The sequence below is a fragment of the Artibeus jamaicensis genome, unplaced genomic scaffold (assembly GCF_021234435.1).
Source record: "Artibeus jamaicensis isolate MK-2021 breed Jamaican fruit bat unplaced genomic scaffold, CSHL_Jam_final contig_241, whole genome shotgun sequence".
Classification (NCBI taxonomy): Eukaryota; Metazoa; Chordata; class Mammalia; order Chiroptera; family Phyllostomidae; genus Artibeus; species Artibeus jamaicensis.
In genome coordinates this window covers 7,064,000-7,085,300 of record NW_026521509.1, presented here as the reverse complement: position 1 = coordinate 7,085,300, position 21,301 = coordinate 7,064,000, and the positions used below count along the sequence as shown (strand labels likewise).

Below are 21,301 nucleotides of genomic sequence, written 5' to 3'. Positions count from 1 at the left end.
CAAATAATACTGATGACCTAAATTAAGCAATTTAAAATGTTTTGACTTCATATATTTTCTATGATGCTCTGTAGAGAATCATAAAAGATACTGAGTAGGCAACCTGACAATGCAAAATTTGCAAATTAAGGTTATTCATTTCAGGTAGCTTTTAAAAAATATCCAGTTTTTAAAAACAGCGACCAGAGGGGAGAGGGAAGGGAACTTAAGGGGAAAAAGGGGGAGGGATTTTGAGGAACAAGTATGAAAGACACAGAGATGAGGACTGGGGGGGGGGGGGGGAAATGGGAGGGAGGGGGAGACCGAGGCGGGGGGTGGGGTGGGATGGGAGAAATAGATTAAAAAAAAAATGTACTTGAAAAGTAACTAAATAAAATTTAATATAAAAAATAAAAAAATAAAAATAAAAACATGTAAAACATTAAAAACTAAAAAAAAATTTAAATCCAGTATCAAATTTAACTTTGTTAATAATTAAGAACTTAGTTAAAATTATCTATTAAATGTCAATAACCTCCTGATGAGAGGAAATTTTCAGGCAACTGCCACAGCTGGCAAAGAAAAACATACTAAAGTTACAAAGAAAGTTGTAAGGAAACAAGTTTCCTTAAAACTTTGGGAAAACACTGACACCATAAAAAGTTCATTTTATTGAATGTTGTATTTGGTTTTTTAGTAACACGTAACATAAAATATCCTTAATGTATTTCTATAATAGACCTAAGATATCAACTGCAAGTGTATGGGCTTATCTATCCCAAGAAAACCAACTCATGGGCTCAATGCACAGGTTTCAATTTATTTTGTGCACATTAGGAAAGTAGCTTTTAATTGTCATGTAATTGAGAAAGACAGCAGAGACTACTTTGTTCTTACCCTTCTCAGCTGGGAAAAAAAATAGATCATCTGAATACTGTTCTAATATCTGTTACAGAAATTATTTACTTACTCTCTTTTAAAAACCTAGCAGATGAAGGGAGAAAACATCAAAGCCTGCTGAGAAGTAATTTTAACATACTCTCTTCTATCTTTAAAGAGGACTATGTTTAATCAATCATGCAGCTCAATGGAAATACCAAACTGTAAACAGATCCCCACACTTCAATTTCCAAATATTGTGAAAATTTGGGCTACTTTCATAGACAAAGGCTATGCCAGAAGACAAAGGTGGTATTTTTTTCTAAATAACTTCTTTCTTCATTCTAAATACACAAAACAGAGAATGTATATATAAAACATGCACTCTCCTTTGGCCAACTTATATACCTTGAACTGAGTGAGGTTCTTCTAATTGGGAAGAAAATTCTGTGAAACCATACAGGTGCACAATGTGGGCACTTATACTACAAAATAAAAATGCTGGGATACGTAACTCAGCTGTTAAAACTTATAAGCTACAAAGACACTAGAAATCTATTCATTTCATAAAGCTATACAAAACGAAATGTTGACTAAAGCTTTGCAGGCTGTTATTTAATGCACCAAACAGCCCACACTTAACAATTTTAACATATTTATTACCTAAGAGTGACCCAGAATATCTGTAATGACAAAGACAAAAAAAAAAGGCCAGTTTTCTTTGATAGTAGGGAGTACCTAGTTCCTCAGATGAAAAAAAATCTTAATATTACACGACAAAGAAACAAGAATGGACCCAAGAGTCACATTATAATCTCTGAAACTGGATTATGAAAAAGGTAACCCCATTTTTCCTTCTTATTAATTTCTCTCCAGTACCTGAGTTAAGGCACAAAGCAGCAAGACTGCAACTGATTCCAAACAACTTGGAATTTTATTGTAAACATCCCATAAAGAATGGCAACAAATCCAGTTTTTTTTTTCTTTGAAGATAATTGCTTATAATGACTTATAACTGCCAAACAAAACATCTTTTATAAACCAAGCCAGTCTAGTTTACCTTTCTGTACTGAATTTTAGTTTAATGGACATTTTGCCCATATACAACATCACATCAACTATTAACTGAATGATTTTCCATCTTAAAACTTATGGATACTAAAGAACAAACATAAGGTACAGTTTTGTTAATACTTGGTAAGGGATTACAAAAGACAAGGATGATAAGTTACAGGACAAAGAAATAAATTACTGATTGCCATCACCACAGTATTGTTTAAAGAACTAACATTTGTAGTACTGCCTAATGTGTATCTGGTGACATGTGAAAACACATTTCCCAAATGCATTTCTAAGTATTTTTGTATGTGAATTTAAGTCAATTACCAATGGCGACTTTAATATGTATCAATAGTCTTATTTTTTAGAAAATACTTATCATGCTTTTATATGTCAAAGTCTCATATTCTAGATTTAATTAAGATAGGAATAACAAATGAGTATACATATAAATTAACAAACACACCTTAACTCTAAACTGCAGGGCCTTTCTACTGTACTTCTGCCATCAATGAATCGTAAATTACCAGTCTCGTTGAAGTGTGCTAAATTAGGTAATGTCTTCATTACAGAAAGAGAAGTGAGGATAAAAGAAGCAGGAGAGGAATGATGATAAAGAAACAATTAAGAATAAGGCTACATAACAAATGTCACAAAATAATAGGGCTATCCACATTCCCCAAAATACAGCACCATGAAAAAAATTAAACTTTATATTAGAATTTAATCAACACTTCATCAACTTGGTAAAGCAACTTTACTAAGAGGTGGAAAGCAAAAAAGCATGAAAATATTTTCACTCTATTTTTTAAAACAAGCCTTAAAAGTGATCTTAGAATATTCTCTTTTCAACAGAACTTTTACATAGCCTCATGTACCACAAAAATGTTGGGGATGGGGTTAACATTTAAAACGATGAAGTTTAAGTGTCAAAAGTTTTGTTCCTTTCCCCAGAACTAAAAGGCTGGATATCAAAGGCTACTAAAAATTATACAAGATGCAAGTCTCCTTTTTGTGAATGTGAAAATTCCAACTTTAAAGTACCAGTTGGTAAATGTGCATAAAATAATTTCCAAGATATATAAGCATGTTTAATACAAGGTTTTTAATTTATCACTACCACGAACATACAAATTTTGAAAAATGTTGAAAAAAGTTTTATCAAAAAGTCTGAAGTGGTATTCACATCTGTTTATCGCTGTTATTGTCTGATGACAATCTACAGGATTACAAAAAAAAAACGACAAAAGAGAAATCACTCAAATTTATTTCCAATTATTTGAAGGCTGAGTTAGATATCTGAGCACACAGTTGCACAAATGAGATTTATGCATTTTACGCTGGGAGAAACAAAGTGCTATATGGAAGAATTCTAGCACAAATCTGATCTCTGGCAAGGGAAACAAACAAACAAACAAACAAGAAACAAATGAAGGAAGGGCAAATTAAATGAAAAAAATATAGGGGCACATGTACACAACAAATCCTAGATTGTTTATCTAGAAGGTATAATGAAATTAATGATCAAGCAGGTATATATATATACAGGCTAAGCGCTTTATAACAGAGGCAAAGAACTGGTAGACAGTGAACAGGACTGTCTTCCATACAAAATATTCCTTTTTTTAATGTCTGAGATAAAGTGTGCCAAGTTGGAAAAAATCTACATACACACTCGCACGCACACACACATATAAACAAATTTAGTCACTAGGCTAACAGACTAGTGAATGTTTGGAGAGCATCTGATTGCTGGAAGAGATACACATAGCAAGCCATAGATAAAAACACACAATTCAGTTTTCATAAACATATACACATGCTAAGATCTTAAAGCTGGGGATTAAAACATTAGCATTCATGAGAAATATTACAGTTCACTGACTATTAATATCTAGCATAGGATTAGGCCTATACATCTGAGAGCTCTCATGAACCTAAAAATAACAGTGGTTTTTCTCCTTAGCAACTCTTTTAAGATTTAGACTTTTCTTCAACCTTCTTAACCCATTCCCTACTTGCTTTGCTATGGCTGAACCCAGGTCTTATTTAGGTTTAAATGGCCTCTAAAAATTAAAGCAATAAAATATTTCATGTGATACAAATTACATCACATTCACAGGAGGCAGCGTTACAAAAAGAGCAAAGTATAAACTGTGGGGGAAAGTCCAGATATAAAAGTAAAAATACATCTTTCCAAAGTTTTATTCTCACAATTATTAAAATAATTTGCATGCAAACAGAAATGATCTGTTTGTTTTGTAATAAATGATAACTATGCTCATCTAAACACACCCTGGTGACTAACTCTTTAAATTCTAATAACTGAAATCAACATTACAGCAAAATGCTGTCACTAGTATTTTCACAGTATTTCACTACATATAAAATATGCTTAAAAATGTCTTTAGCCTTGTTATCCTAAGTATCTAAACCTAGAAAATCTTGACATCTGGGGAATAAATGTGGCGTTTTTATTTTTCAAAATAAATTATAAATAAAGCTTCAGACAGCTAAAATCACACAGATGGTAATTCTTCTACATTTCAAGAGGTCAGCTCTTCATAGAAGAATGTCAACAAAAAATTTCACACTAAAACAATACATACTATTTGGGTATATCCATGAATTTAAGTAACTTAAGTTACTTTGACTAGGGTAGGCCAGAGTGTTATTGATTCCAGGAAAACATAGGCACAAATTTAGTCTAAATGTCCAAGAGATGAATAACTAAAATAGTACATTTTAGCAAAACTCAAATGTAGACTTTCAAAAATGAACAATTTTGAATCTGTACTACGGTAAAAGTGGCAGTCTAGTGACAACCAGTAGCTTTGATTTAGTGGGGAAAAAAATGACCAAAAAAAAAAAAATCAGGTTGATCTACTCGTCCAGCAACAGAATTTAGTGCCATTAACAATTCATAAAAATACTTTCTTCAAGCCTGAACATTTCTACTGCAAGTGAAAATTGCTTAAAGATGTTAGTCTAAGAATAACCCTCACCTGACCCAACAAAAAAAAGCAAAGTTATGTGTGTACTCCTTCCTCTGCACTTAAGGATTTTCAGATGCGTGAAATGATGGAAAACGTGAGACAAACACGTCAGCTTAAGTATCCTGGGATTACTAGGCAGAACATTAAGAAGTTTCATTTATCCCCACAAGTCTGATCTAAGCGCAAAAAGTCTGCTGTTACAAAAACAGACATCAATATATATTCATTCCCTCCTGCCTTGAAAATCTAAGGATCTGACAAATTAGCAAATTTGCAATCTCTCAAATTTGAGGAATAAAATTGATCTGGGAACTCAAGCTCACTTATGGAACTATGTGCACTCTACTGCTGTAAACAAGGTCATAAGGGTTTAAGTTTTTTCTTCTACAACATAGTAACTCAAAATCTCAATGTGCAGTGCAATGAGGTTCTTTTCTGCAAGATTGTAAGAAAAGAACCTCTCGGAATGGTATGAGCAGAACCTTTTACTGTTGAATCAAAATATTAGCTAGCCAAAACATGCCAACTCAAACTAGGTGTTTTGTTACATTTTGAAATTCAAATAAAAACCCTCCACTCACAGCTGCTAAATAGTAAGTGGTAGCAGAAATACATAAGCAGTTGTCCAAGTCTACTTACATAAATATGTTCTAAGAAAAGTCTAATGTAGAGCATACTATGCTTATACAAGTTTGTTAATTACAACCATTAATTTGAGAGCCAATATGATTATTAACAATCTCTCAGCTTATAACTTATGAATATTCATTCCCACCAAGCTTGTTCTATTTCTCCTTAGTCAGTAATGAATAACAGCATCTATTTTTCTTAATGTTTCCAGTAGTTGTAGTTAATAGAGGTAGCTGAGCTACTATTCAAAGAAGTTATTCTTTGTGGATGAGGATTTTTCAAATGTTTAAGTTATTCTTTAAGCTACAGAAGTTCTATTAATGCAATAAAATATAACAGGAAAGGAAAATGGATGCAAGAAACTTTTGCATTTGGCACCTTGTCTAGATTGATACCTCAAGTATTCTTTTTTTAATAAAGTTAATGCACACATCAGAACACACCACAAAGATTTGCTACATATTTACAAGGCACCAACCCTTTCTCACCTTTAACATGAATTAAGCAAATCAATGAAAAGTGTATCAAGATCCCCCCACCCCCCCAAAAAAACTGCAGTATAAATATATACTTCAGTTCAGTACAATTATTGAAAGTTTGGCCTGGGAAGAGTAAAATAATCCAGATCGTTCTTATAATATAGAAACTGTAAACATTTAATAGCTGCCTTTAGGATTGGTGTACTGTGCAAAAGTTATTATTACTGGGTACAGGAATCAAAATGGCAAAAACAAACTATATAAAACTCTGTAAGAAGGTGCTATACTTCTGTGATACAAAAGCAAAAGAGGGATATTCTGTTGAGATAAAAATGTCATGCTACTCTTTAAGAAGCTGAACGCTCCTTTCATGTAGTAAATCTGTAGTGTGTCTGTGGTGTGTGTGTATGTGGGGTGTGTGTGTGTGTGTGTGTGTGTGTGTGTGGGCAGATTTTTTTAAATTTAAGGCCTAATGAGTAAGGCTTGTTTGAACAAATGAAGTGTGGAGATCAAAAGTCTTGAAACAAATGTATACTGGCAAAATGGAAAAGCACCAATGTGAAAGGAAACATAAGTCCCCACACAACTTGCTTTGTAGATTTCCTGGTAAATTCCCTGCAGTAGAAGGCCATTGAATTTTTAGAATTATTCTAAATTTATTAACTGTTAATAATTCCATCCCATGAGATGGCTAACCCTGGCTTTTTCGGTCATTTTACGCACTCTGCCTGATCTGGATGTACCAAGATTCAGAGGATCTTCAGTGGACACAAAATTGTCATTATCAGAATCATCATTATATAAAACGGTCCTCCTGCCTTGGTTTCTTGTTTTAATTCGAGGCAGTCTACTGAAGCGTCCTGAAAACATGGTATCAAATTCATCATCTGCAATACGTGCACGTTTGGCTCTGGTGGCTCCTCTAGAAGCACCTCTTCCTCCTCTCCCTCTGCCTCTCCCTCTAGTGCCACCTCCTCCTCTTCCTCGACCCCCTCGTCCCCTGCCTCCTCTTCCTCTGCCTCCTCTACTCCATCTACCCCATCTGCCCCATCTACCCCTTCCTCCTGTGCCTCTGGTCTTCCAGTTTCTTTTTCCATTGGCATACTGCTTTCTGAGTTTTCTTTTAGGCCTAGTTTGTATGAATTTGCTATAGTCATGGTCTCCATCTACATAATCTTGATCTGTCCTGGAAGTTGATTCAGAGTCAGAATCAGAACCACAGGAACTTTCAGAACTTAAACTGGATCCTAACTCTCCACTTTCTGAGGAAGATAAATGTGATTTCTCTTTTGTTTCTTTTTTCTCTTTCTCTTCTCTTTCCACGCTTTCATCTTCTTCCGATGCACTAAGTAGCTTTCTCTTGACTCCTGTCCGGGGCTCTCTGCCATCATCATTTGTAAGGGGTCCATCAACGGAGTGATCTAAATCAAGACGAATGATTTTTTTAAAGTTAAGCTTTGACATTGGCAAAATGGTCATTTAGGTTTGAAAGTAACATTAACAGTCTATAAAATATATTTATACTCAAAGACAGATGGGGTAAAGTCATGGAGAATGTTGCAGTATGCATTTAAATCTGTTGGAAATGGAAGATAGTCAAGTTTTGATTTTTGTCTGATTGCTTTTTGGTGGGGCGGGGAGTGTAGAGGGATGGTGGGGGGTGAGATAGCTGGGCAGGAACTTCAAGGGCTTGAACCCTAGGAAGAATTATCTGAGAACATGCATCTGAATAATTTCCTTCATTCACTAAGTGAACATTTAATGATGATCTACTATGGGCCAGCCATTTCTTAGAGCTTGAAATATGAAAATTATGAAATAAAGTCCTTGTTCGTTAAAATTCTATTTTAGTAGGAATCGCTTGCTTGACATGAACAATTACATAATATGATTTTAAGTAATAAAATGTGCTATAAATAAAAGAGGGTGAAAAAGAGTGTCAATGTATGTTTGGAGAGTACTTTATTTAAGGAATACTTTTCTGCAGAGGTTGTATGTAAGAAGAGAACTGAATAAAGTTAGCTCTGGGGAAAGAACATTCCATCAGAGAATACAGAAATGCAGTGTAACTAGAGTGGAAGAGAAAAGCGGAGTAGTGGGAAATAATTTCCAGCAAAGGGTTTTACAGTTGAAAAATGACAGGATCTGATTTCCGTTTTCAAAAGAGTGCTATAATTGCTATAGAAAGAATAGATTATAGAAGAAGAGATTGGAAGCAGTGATCAGTTGGGAAGCCACTGCAATAGCACAGATAATGCACCATGAGGGATGGAACAACAGAAGTTTTGAGAAATGACTGGATTTGGAGTATTTCCTTCTAGCCATGCCACCAAATATGGTTTTTACTTTTAAAGTCCCAACCGACGGGAATAGCTGACGGATTGGATGTCAAGTGTTAAAGAATGAAGATCAACTACTACATTTTATAGTCTGCAACTGGGTGAAGGGTAGAGATATTTGCTGAGTTGGAGAACACTAAAGGAGGAATCGGTTTGGGCAAGCTGGTGGAAAAAAATTAAGATTTCAGTTTTGAATACTACTAGACACGCAAGTAAAAACATTTACAAAAAGGAAAAGAAAAAAGCAGGTGGATATACCAGTGTAGAGCGTCAGGGGAGACTTGGATAGAGCTACAGATATAGTTTTGAGAATTTTCTGTAAACAGATGACATTTAGTGTCAGGAGAACTGAGAGAGCTCATTGACAAAGCAAGTACCTCAGGCAGCTGAGGACTGAGATTTGGGATATTTCAACATTTAAAAATAAAGAATAGGCAAACATAATTGAGAAGGAATAGCCAGTCAGGTAGGAGGAAAACTGAAAATAGTGGAAAAAGCAAAGCCTAGGGTTATATGCTAACCAAGATTAGTCTAATAGTCTTGGTGTTAGGAACTAAACTACATTACCCCAAAATATGTATATGGAAGCCCTAACCCCCAATGTGTTTTTATTTGAAGATAGAGCCTTTAAGATCTTCTTAATTAAAGTGAAGTCACAAGGGTGGGCCCTAATGCATAAGGACTGGTACTGTTATAAGAAGACACAAAAATGCTTGCTCCCTCTCTTTCCATGTGTGTGGATGGATACAGAAAAAAAGCCATGTAAGGACACAGCAAAAAGGTGACCCTCACCAGACACCAGCCCTACTGGCACCTTGATCTTCCACTCTGAGCCTCCAGAACTGTTGGAAAATAGATGTCTTTTTTAAGTATATGAAGAGCTGCTCAACATGACTATCCTTAGGGAAATGCAAATCAAAATCGCAGTGAGATATCACCTCACACATGTTATAAGGGCTAGTTTCAAAAAAAAAAAAAAGACAAGTGTTGGCAAGGATGTGGCCAAAAGGCAACACGTTTGCTGTACATGTTTGGTGAGAATGTAAATTAGTACAGCCACTATGAAAATCAGTATGGAGTGTTCTCAAAAAATTAAAATAGAACTACCATATAATCCAGCAATTCCACTACTGGATATATATATATATATATATATATATATATATATATATGAACTGAAATAAAGAAATCTGTACTCCCTTGCTCATTGCAGCATTATTCACAATAGCCATGATAGGAAATAACATATATAATATATAATAATGAATTATTTAGCCTTAAAATGGGAAAAATATTGCCATTTGTGAAAACATGGATGGAGCTGGAGGACATCATGCTAAGTAGGCAAAATAAGCAGAATGCAGAAAAAGAAATATTACATGATGTCACTTATATGTATAATCTAAAATACGGTCATGTGCTGTATGATAACGGGGCAATGACAGACACATATATGATGGTGGTACCATAAGATTATAACGGTGCTGAAACATTGCTCTCTATTATCTACTGATGTCACAGCCAGAGTAATGTCATACTACTCCCGTGTTCATGGTGATGCTGCTGTAAACAAACCTACTGTGCTGTCAGTCATATAAAAGCATAGCCTGTCAATTATGCACAGTACATAATACTGGGTAATAATAACAAGTGGCTACGCTACTGCTTTGTGTATTTAATATACTATGCTCTTTATGGTCACTTCGTAGAGTACTTACTCTGCCTACTTAAAAGATCAAAAGCTTGCTGCAAAACCCTATGCCATGTTAAGGAAACAGCAGCCCCATACATCCCATGTTTACTGTGTTTATTGATCATATCATTTTTCTCTTGTGTTTGATTTAATCTTGTGTTGTTTTGCACAGTAGTATGCTGTACAGTCATGCAGCCTATGCCATATAGACTAGGTGTGTAGCAGGGTATACCATTTAGATTTGTGTAAGTAAATTTGATAATGTTTACATGACCAATAGCCAAAGATGTGTTCTCAGAACATATCCCTGCAATTAAGCTCGTCGAAGCGGCGAGTGACATGTTGGTTGCCATGCGTCGAGGCAGGGGAAATAGGGAGCTATTGGTTAAAGGGAGACAAGTTTCAGATACTCAGGATGAGTAAGTTCTAGATACCTAATGTACAGCCTGGTAACTATAGTTAACAGTACTATACTGTACACTTGAAGTTTGCTAGGATAGATCTTAAATCTCAATGTACGCAGTAATCACAACAGATATCTTAGTTTGATTGTGCTGACCATTTCACAATGTATGCATATATTGAAACATCAAGTTGTAACTTTAAATATGCACAATTTTTACATCAATGATATCTCAATGAAGCTTCTAATAACAAATATCTGTTACAAGCCACCTACTCTGTGGTCGCTTGTTGTGAAAGCCCAAACTGACTAATACAGTAAGTGACAGCAATATAAACTGTAAATAAGAGAATTAGGTAGTATTAAAAAGTTATAGAAAAGTTGCTCAGAAAACTGAGCAACTGACTGGATATGAGGGGCAAAAGGAGAGCCAAAGAACACTAAAATTTTAAACTGGATAACTAGGAGGAAGATGGTGGTGCCATCGACTAAAATAGTGAGGGCAGAAAAAGAAGCAAGCTTGAGAATAATGAATGACAAATACCCAATGGAATTTTTTTTATGAAGCCCTGGGAAATAAGACTGGTAAAACAGAGATACTAGGGCTAGATACATGAATTAGGAGACTCATCAGTATAAAGATGATTGATGTGATGAAGCTATTAGATTCCTTCATTTGTAGAAGATAAAAGAAATAAATGAAACCAAAACAAACGAAGACTATATTAATATACTAGAAACAAAGATACAAGAGAAGCAATACTGTACAAGGTAGGCAGTAAGCTCCTAGAGTGGGTATGCAACAGCATGCAGTGATGCAGACAGATCAGAGAGAGAGGGACTAAGACAAGGACAGTGACTGGTCACTGGAGAACACTGCTGACTCTGAAGAGGAAAACTTTTGCAGAGTGGAGGGGTCAGAAGCTAGACTATAAAGGATAAAGGAATGTTTAGATGAAAAGAAAATAGCAGCAGAAAATATAATCTACTCTTCGTAAAAGCTTGATAACGAAGGAAAGGGCAAAAATGAGAAGAAAGTGGCATGAGTATGCAACGTGCTGGAGCAGAACAGAGTCAAGAGAAAAACTGGGGGAAATAAATGCAGTGACTATCTTAAAGTAATCAGATATGTAACAATATTCCTCATTTAACAAATAAAAAATGTATTGTTAGAAAGTCTATTTTGGGGTTATTTGATATTTCAATAATGATGAAGAAGCTATTAAATCTTTCATTAAAATTTATATGAAATAAAAATATGGACTCTAATAAAAATATTTATAAAAACATAGTAACTACTCTTCACAAACTTCAAAAAGATGAATATATTAGAAGTTTCTTTGAACATGTTCAAGATCCATAACACAGGGCTAAGTATAAGAAAATCTAAATAACAATAACCTTCAAATATTTATAACTGATGCTTATGAAATCGTGCAAAAATAAAGCACATGATGATGAATATCTAGAACTAGAATATCTAGTTCTAGGGATTTCTTTTTAATCAGTGAAATTTTTTCTACAAATGAAAGTTAGATGGAAGCTCATGAAGTGAATAATAAGTTGCTTTGGTTGAATGGAGAAGGCTATTCTGAGAATTCCTGAAGTAGCTCTGAATTACTGAGAAAGGCAGAACCCAGTCTGAAAACCACTCAGTTATTGAGAATACCTACATAAGGTGGTAGATATAGGTGTTCACTAAAAGAGGGCTCATTAGTCAACCAAAACCCTTTTTCTAAATTGGGATGGGCTTTTTTAAAATGAGCCCTATTTGAAGATGATTTTGGGACTGTATTTGCCTTTCTTATTAATATGGTTTAAATGTGTCTAATACTCTGGTTTTTATGTGCTTGGGGAAAGAGCTCTTCCCTTATTTGTTCCTCTCTATTCATTTTACATTTTATTTCATTATATTATTGCAATATTATTGAAAAATCTGCTAATAGCCTGTTCTTAGTTGTGGATATGAAACCCTGGCTGAGTCAAATTCAACAATACTAAAATCCTCATTAACTATAAGAACATGCTAATTTTTACTGTGTAAATACACCAGCTTTTAAATAATTCATTTGCCACTGTACAGGAACAAAGAATAAATACTGTGTCCATATTTATTCCCTACCTTGTTTAACTGGCAAAACTCTATTTCGAAATGATTTGGCTTTCCCTGGGTCATGGCTATTTCCACTTCGGGTGTATCCACTCAAGCTCGATGAAGACAATGGTCCATCCAGCTCATCATCAAGTAAATAGACCGAAAGCCCTTCAGCAGCATCTGAAACTGACATTTAAAAAGCCTGTTATGTTAATTAATACAATTATCATGCTGTTCAGAAATCTATCTCAGTTATTCTACTCTAACATGACAATTGTGCACTGTTTGAAGGAAATATTAATATTTTGACAACAAATGTTTTATCACATTGTTAAGCTTTCAAAGACAAAATGTCAGAAAAACTTGTCCAAGGAAACCATTCCCACAGACAATAAATCCTCAAATTCTTCCACTGGCAAATATATTGTTGTATGCAGTGCTCCGAGATAGTATAGATGTTAAAAATCACGAAGTTACAGAATTTTAAAACTAAGAGGCTTTAAAATTCATGTAGTTTTAACACCTTCACTTAAAATATGAACCCACTTAATCTTGTGACCTAATGTCTAACTTAAGGCCACACAGATAGAGAAAATAATTGGGAATAAAACACAATTCTCTATATCAAAATCCATAGCACTTTGTACTATAAACCATACTGCCTTTTCTACAGGCTAAATATAAGCACTGAACTGAAATATATAAAACCAAAGACAAAAGACATATTTACCAGGAGATGAGAAAGGAGAGCTGGTCCTGGCATAAGACACTGAGGTATTCTGGTCATTTTTAGGCTGCAACTTCATTTGTTTCTGTTTCCCTTTTGGACTACAAGTAAAAATATATAACAATTAAGGTTTTTTCTAGCAGCAACATATTACGATAGACAGTACATACAAGATGTTTATGGTGACCAAAAAATAAATGTCTGATAATTTAAGTGAAACACTTCATATTGGTAATGTAACAAAGTTAAAATTAAAGCATCCAAATGAAAAGTTTTGGTATAACAAAATCCACATAAACAAAGCTTTGGATTACCACCTCCATCTTTACACAGGTGCAAGATTCCTTTAAAAAAAAATGTCTTAGGTCTTGGGATCCCCTCAAGCAATTCAATACACTTTAAGGAATGAAGGAACACACACAAAATGTTTCGACACTATAAAATACTACATCATTGTAATATACCTAGGAGCTCTGCTACTAGATAATGAACTGCTGCTGCTTCTTAAACGTTTTCTGTACCGTGGCCTTCTCCTCTTCTGACTCTGGATTGCTGACTTATATTCAGAGATGATATTTTTAATACGACTTTCAAATAAGGCAGATAACCGTAGCGTCATGCTATAGAGCTGAAAAGGAAGAAATTAGTATTGTTTTAGCAGCTACCTCAATTATGTAAAATATAAACAGTATAAACACGCCTGGACCACTAACAGTATCATCCTTTCCTACAAAATATATACATTATATCATTCATTCAAAAAAATTCTTCCTGAAGAATTAAAGCAAGTTACCATTTTTAACTAAAAGTTAATAAAGGTTTTTAAAAGAGAATATCCGATGTTGGGAAGGGTAGCAAAAAACATTGTAATACATTGCCAGTGAGTTTTTTTAACTGGAACAGTAATTCTGAAGGGCAATGTATAATAGGATTTAATATAAAAAATGTAAAAACATATACATCCTTTGGCTAATATTTTAACCTGTGAGAATTTACCCTAAGGAAACATAGAATTGCACACACAAAGTAATTAATTATGTTCAAGGATGTTAAAGATGTTAGCCACAGCGTTATGCATGTAAAGTGAAAACCTAGAAACAGCCTAAATCTCCTGCACTACCACACTTGCAAAAGAATATAAAACTGCCATATAATGAAGTACTGTGGAGACATTAAAACTTTTCTTCTGGAAGAGTAATAATATAAGAAAATGCTCATAATATATGTTTAAGAGAGGTTTCAAAATAATAAAACCCACTGTTTTAAAACATATATAAGGTCTGTCTGGAAAAAGTCCAGCCATTGTTAATGTAATGAGGACAGTTTGTGTGACATTCATGTAATGCGGTAGCTAAGGAGAGTAGACTGGAATGCGCATGCGTGAACAAGGACAACTATACTAGTCCTACTATACTAGTCCGTGGGGGTGGTAGATGCCTTTGAATGAGTGTGTGTCCTATGTGGCCATCACATTCAAAATGACTGAGCAAGTAGAGCAATGAATCTGCATCCAATTTTGTGTTAAGCTTGAACATTCCTCCATGGAAACTATTCAGATGATTCAGAAGGCTGAAGCTATGGCAACTGGTGACTGGCAGCTTCATCACCACAATGCACCTGCTCATGCATCATATCTCATGCAGAGTTTTTTTGAGAAACATCAAATCACCCAAGTGACTCAGCCTCACTATAGCCCAGATTTGGTGCCCTGTGACTTTTGGCTTTCCCCAAAACTAAAATCACCTTTGAAAGGGTAGAGACTTCAGACCATCAATGAGATTCAGGAAAATATGATGGGGCAGCTGATGGTGATGGGGAGAATTGTGAGGTCCCAAGGTACCTACTTTGTAGGGGACTAAGGTGTCATTGTCCTATGGACAATGTTTCTTGTATCTTCTTCAATAAATGTCTCTATTTTTCATATGTATATGGCTGGATACTTTCTGGACAGACCTCATATAAACATATGTAAATATAAGTGTAGGAAATAAATCCAATGCAAAAAAACATGTCTCCACAAATGACTGAAAATTCTTATTATGTGAGTTAAAAGTGGTCAAGTTATATACATATTGTGCAACTTATTTAAAAACTAATCAGATACCAGTGATTACAAAATACAAAAATTATTACTTTTTGTTCTCAAGACATTTAAATTCTGATAAAACACAGGGAAAGAATTAAATGTAAGTATAAATAGACAGTTATTACTGCCAATGCAGTTCACTTTGTTATGATAAAGGCAACATAAATATTCAGAGCTAATCTGAATATTTATATGAATTGTTTTACCACTTTTACTTATAAAATTATTCATAAATAAAAGACATATTAAAGTGTACTCGAATTACTACTTCTCTGTCCCTTGACTTCTCTCTAGCAGACATAAAATATTACTAAAGAGTAGAGAGGAGGCAGATAGAGGAAAGAAAGACGTGCTTAGATTCACAACGACTATGCTCAATGTATCTTTATGCCTAATAAACTGTCACAGAAACACTAAGAATGAAACTTCATCAGTGATGTCAGAATTGTAGTATATACTTGTTTAGTAATTTTAAAACTGATAAAAGAAAAAGCTGCCTGATATGTGCAAAGCTAAATGCTTAGATAATTAATCCACTTAACATAGATTTTCATACCCTTGACTTTTTATTAGAGGTATAAGCTTTGGAGTTGCTGAATATTTGGCGAACGTCCTTATAAAATTCCAGAGGACTACCATAGTTTCCTGCTTCCAAAGTTTCTTTCACAGTGCTGAAGTCCATAGGAGTGTCCATGGCACCTTGATGATCCTACAAAGAAGAATGTGTTATTAAATACATAGGATAGGTAAGGATACTACATAATACAATGAGATAAGATTTGCATCACCAAGTCACCATGAAATAAACAGACTGCTTTTCAGTCTGCTAACTTGCCTTCTCCAAAAAATACATTTAAGAGCTGTCTTTTGGTGTCTTAGGAAAACAGCAGAGGTATTTGGGAAGTGCTTAGCCCTCATCCTGCCACCCAGAACCGCAAGACTGTCAAGAACCAGAAAAGAAATTCCACAGCCACTGGCTTCATTCCTACAGAGTTCGTAACATGAGACTGCATCACTTGCTTAAAGCTGAAGTAACCAATTCCTTGGCAAATAGCTCAATGCAAGTATAAGATGGGAGAATTCACATATAATTAAACAGTTCCACGTCACAAATCAGCTGCATATTTCCAAGACATTCCCAACTATGAGCACATTGTACCTAAGATGTTATTAGTTATAGGTCTAAGTCAGCTTGGCCATATCTGTGCCTTTGTCCTATCATTCTGACTTTAATAAATGTGATACTTTTGCTTCATCTAAGGTCTTGACTTTCACATATTAAAAATTAGTTTGATTTTACCCTGGCTGGTGTGGCTCCATGGATTGAGTGCTGGCCTGTGAACCAAAGGGTCAGGGGTTCAATTCCCTATCAGGGCACATGCCTGGGTTGATGGCCTGATCCCCAGCAGGAGGTGTGCAAGAGGCAACCATACACTAATGTTTCCCTCTTTTTCTCCCTCCCTTCCCCTCTCTCTGAAAATAAATAATCTTTAAAAAAAAATTTAGTCTGATTTTGATTAAAGGGAGAAGATTTTTTTTCAACTTAAATCTTCCAAGTCCAGTTAAGATATTTCTAGGGTTGTCCTATGGAAATGCATCTGAAATGTACAAATATACCTGCACATACCACAACCATCAATAAACAAACATATTTTGGAATAAGAGCCATTGTCAATATTAGATCTCTCATCCTATTTAGAAACATTAAGAATTACCACATTTATCTCACAGAAGAAGCCAAAGAACCAGAAGGGGAAGAAGGATATAAAAAGAGAAAAATAGTCTGGGTGAGCCTTAGCCAGAGCTGTGTCGTGGCCTCCCTGCCGCCAGGACAGTGCCAGCTGTCCACAGTGAGACATGTGGGCATCTCCTACAGCTGCCTGCCCATAGTCCCCTCATTGTTATCACAGCTCCTGGCTATCCTCAGCATCAACTAGGGTAGGATGGGGCACGGCAAGGGGTCTCCGGAGATCCCCACAAGTGTCAGGTTGAAGGAGAGAGTGAGGAGCAACCCCACCAGGGCATATTGAGCCCTGGCACAGAGGTCAGGGCCAGGCTGGGGCTTTGGCCTCCAAGGAGAGGTTGAGGTCAGCGCAGAAAGGGAGCTGGCAGCCAGCCCTCCAAGCCCATGAGTGACAGTGTCACTGAGGCCTTTGGGAAGGTGACCATACCTAGGAGTGTAGTGGCCAGGCCACACTCCGCAGGCAGGAACCACAGGTCCATAGGAGCCACGAGCAGTAAGGAGAGTGAGAGCTTGGGGACCTCCAGACCTCCAGCTTGAACAGATTCCTGGGGCTTTTACTCACTGAATGGGACAGCTGGGGGAGGGCTGGGTTTGTGCTAGGAAGAGGGCTTTCCTTCTGCACCCCTGGGAGGCACTCAGGAGATGTGTGGGTGCTACACACATGCATGGACTTGGGGAGCTCAGCCTGCAGCACCAGTGTAGGAAGCACCAGCGAGAGGCAAGGGGTCCATCCAATGGGAAGCGATTCCCTAAAGGAGGGGCATGAAGAGAAGAGAGCCCCCTGGAGGCATGTACTGGTGGGGAGCAGGGGTGGAGAAGCTGGGTGAGAACTGTTAGCAGGAGTTGGTGCTCAGCCAGCAAAGTATTGTGGGGGAAAAAGGTGGGGGGAGTGCGTTGGATGACGGAGCACCCCCTCTGATGGGCAGCCCCGAAGGTTGCTGGTGTCTTGAGCAGTTTTGGGTGAGAAGCTGTGTTGGAACAGATGGTGGAGCAAATAGTAGCTTTCCCCCTTGAAGTAGATAAAATGACTCTCACATTCACATGGAGAGTGAACAAGCAAAAATAGCCAGGAAAACTGAAAAAGAAGAGGGATGTGAGCTGCTGGCCCTGCGGGAGATCAAATGTGTTGTAGTACCCCTTCTGGACAGCCGTGGAGCGAGCCACCGGACTCTCGTGGACAGAGTGAGGACAGAGCCATGAAGGAAAAGTCACCAAGGCACCACGACACGGGGGCATTGGATGCGAAGATGGCTGCTTTCTAACAAAGATGGTGAAGACAATTTTAATAAACAGTGTTGCTCATCTGAATAATAAAGTTAGGACTAAATAGATCAGCCCTGGTGGAGTGGTTCCGTGGGTTAGAGTGCCATTCCAATACCCAAGGTTGCAGGTTCTAGCCCCAGGGGGTCAGGACACATTCAAGAATCAACCAATGAATGCATCAATGAGTGGAACAGCAAATCAGTGTTCCTCTATCCCTCTCTTCCCAAGATCAATAAAAAAAAAAAAAACCCTAAATAGATCGAAGATACAAATGTAAAACAAGTGACGCCATTAAGAAATGCTAGGGGGGAAAGGTGACTGCTTTAACATTGGAGTGGAAATGCCCAGTACGAAAAATGGGCAAAAAGACACCAGAGTCAACCCACATGAAATCCTAACAACCCATACACATAGGAAAAACTATTCAACTGCACTCATAATAAGAGAAATGCAAACTAAAATGATAACTGATAAGTATTTTTTTCTTCTGAAGAATACTTGGAAATACCATGCATTTGGGAGAACCAATAAACTGTTTAAAGGAAAAAAAGAGAGAAAAATATTTTTCAAAGTATGAGAAACCACAATTGCTCTTAATATATCTTTAATTTTCTTGCTTAAATCATAAAAATCAAAAGTATATTCCAACACAGCATGCTTTATGGAAACAAAAATTCTCATAGAATAAAAATGTTGGAAGTTTGTGTAGTATGATGGTTCTCGGTGGGAATAATCAGCTGCAATACAGACCTAATTAATTATATTGTGTAATTGATATTTTCTATTCTGCCACAGTAGCTTTAGATTTATAAAACAAATAAACACCTACCATCTATACAGACAGTACAAAGAATGCTGTTTTTAAAAAATATTTTATTTATTTATTTTTAGAGAAAAGGAGAAAGGAGGGACAAAGAGAGGGAGCAAAACATGGATGTGCAAGACAAACATCCACGGGTTGCTCTTGCACACCCTCAACCTGGTGTGGGGGACCTGCCACCCAGGCATGTGCTCAGACTAAAACCCAAACAGAGGACCTTTCTGTTTGCGGGATGAAGTCCAACCCTATGAGCCACACTGGTCAGGGCCAAACAACCCTCTTCAGAACATGTGCTGATTTAAGAAACAAAAACTAAACAACCAAAAAAATTAAACAAAGGTAAAAAAAAAAGTGAGAGCAGAGTTGGAAAACAGCTTTGAAAATTATAAAAGTTTTATTTACAGTATTGAGATTTTAAAAAGTAAAACAGTGTTTAAAAAAAAAAAAGGAAACCAGTATGTGTCTTTTAAGAAACTACTACTAGACCTACCTCAGAAAGAGATGGATCTTCTTGTCTTTCCAGAACCACTGACCCTGAAGGTTCTCCCTCTTGCTCTTGATGGCCCTATCAGGGTAAGGAAGATATATTGTGTTTTTAGAACACAACAAATATCAAGAATTGTAATATAATCACTATTTAAAGATCCATAAATAAGATAAATGTTTTTTACTGACTGTATTGCAAGATGAACAAACTGCACATTCACCATTCCCCACGCCTATGAGAACTCAAGACTAATTTATTGTACCCAAACTCTGAACACAGTAAGCTTCGTTGAACATAATCTTATTATTTGAATAAATTTTCCCCAAATCAAACCTATGTAAGTAGAGAATACTGATGTTTACTAATTTCAGAGGATGATTTCACGTATTTCTGAAATATTGCTGTATCTTTTCTCTGAATAAATTAAAATTGATTTGCTATCTATAATAAAAAATTATTCATTCTATAAATCGTACTGTTAAAAAATCTTTTACATGAGAATTCTCATGCTTGTATCTTTGATGATGAGTAATAAGGTATGTTGGTTAACAATATGATCCTAAGGGATCATACTGGATAACATATAATATTTAAAGTATTAATAGAAATTAAAGACAACATGAATTATGAACATAAGGCTGACATATGTTATCAAGGGTCTATAGTGTGTAAAAGTATATTAGAAGTTAGTAGAATATATTCAACAAATATCCAAAATAAAAGCAGAAAGGTATTGCAAAAATGTTTATCTTTTAATTAAACTACTTGGGGTGACTGGTTAATTAAATAATTCTATAGCACATTATCAGCAAAGATATTTAGATTCAAATGTGGCTTACAAATGTACAATCTACATACAAAGGACATGACAGGCATTTTAACAAGTTATGGCTAATCCAACTACCTGCTTTCACAAGTCAAAGATAAACAAAGAAGGAAGTGCAAGGAAGTAAGAAGGGAGAAAGAAGGTAGCAAGAAAGTGGAAAAGTGGGCCTTAAATATGTCTTAGCAGACATTAATGGGAAAATACATACTGGCAATTATTTAAACAACAGTTGGCTTACTGGGTGAGAAAGATGATCAGCTGGCTGTCGAAATGGCTCCGAGTCTTCACGTTCATATATGAGGCTCAACAGTTCTTTGCACTGCTTTCTCCAAGCATCAGGATTACACTTTAAAGACGGTCTTCTGCCTCGGCATTTGGCCTGTAGATTTTAATAGAATTATATGTAAATGCTCTTCCCTTCACTCTTTATTGTCTCCTGTTTTTCTACTGTTAATATACCTATGTAAGACAGAACAGCTGCTATTTAAAGGTTTCTTAGTTTAAATTAGCCATCACTCTCCCTAAAAAAATATAAACAAACAAATACTAGGTACTATAGGTTGGAAATAGCAAGAATTCTATTATTATGAATTTTTATTTATAAAAGATAAACCTCAACAAAAGAAAGTATAAACCTCAAACACAGGGGAACAGATTATTTTGTTTCACAAGGTTAAAGATTTTAATGCCTTAATATTTGCTCATAGTTAAGTATACTTGATTATGGCAGCATAATCCCACAGTCTTCTCAAAGTAACACTTGAAATATACATATATGTAAGTCTTTTATGGTCAT

At 35.8% G+C, this 21,301-nt stretch overlaps 1 protein-coding gene across 1 annotated transcript in view; it reads right to left on the bottom strand.

Annotated features, from left to right (window-relative positions):
• Nucleotides 1–642: 642 nt before the first annotated feature.
• The window catches only part of BRWD3 (bromodomain and WD repeat domain containing 3), a 105,794-nt gene continuing 85,135 nt past the window's right edge, over nt 643–21,301 (bottom strand). Inside the window, exons 35-41 of the mRNA XM_037156537.2 lie at nt 20,744–20,884; nt 19,683–19,757; nt 15,922–16,074; nt 13,744–13,907; nt 13,283–13,380; nt 12,580–12,738; nt 643–7,443 (exon numbers count right to left, since the gene is read on the bottom strand). Of these exons, the coding sequence (XP_037012432.1) occupies nt 6,689–7,443; nt 12,580–12,738; nt 13,283–13,380; nt 13,744–13,907; nt 15,922–16,074; nt 19,683–19,757; nt 20,744–20,884 (1,545 nt within the window). The 3' untranslated portion in view covers nt 643–6,688. The remainder of the gene's footprint in view (nt 7,444–12,579; nt 12,739–13,282; nt 13,381–13,743; nt 13,908–15,921; nt 16,075–19,682; nt 19,758–20,743; nt 20,885–21,301) is intronic.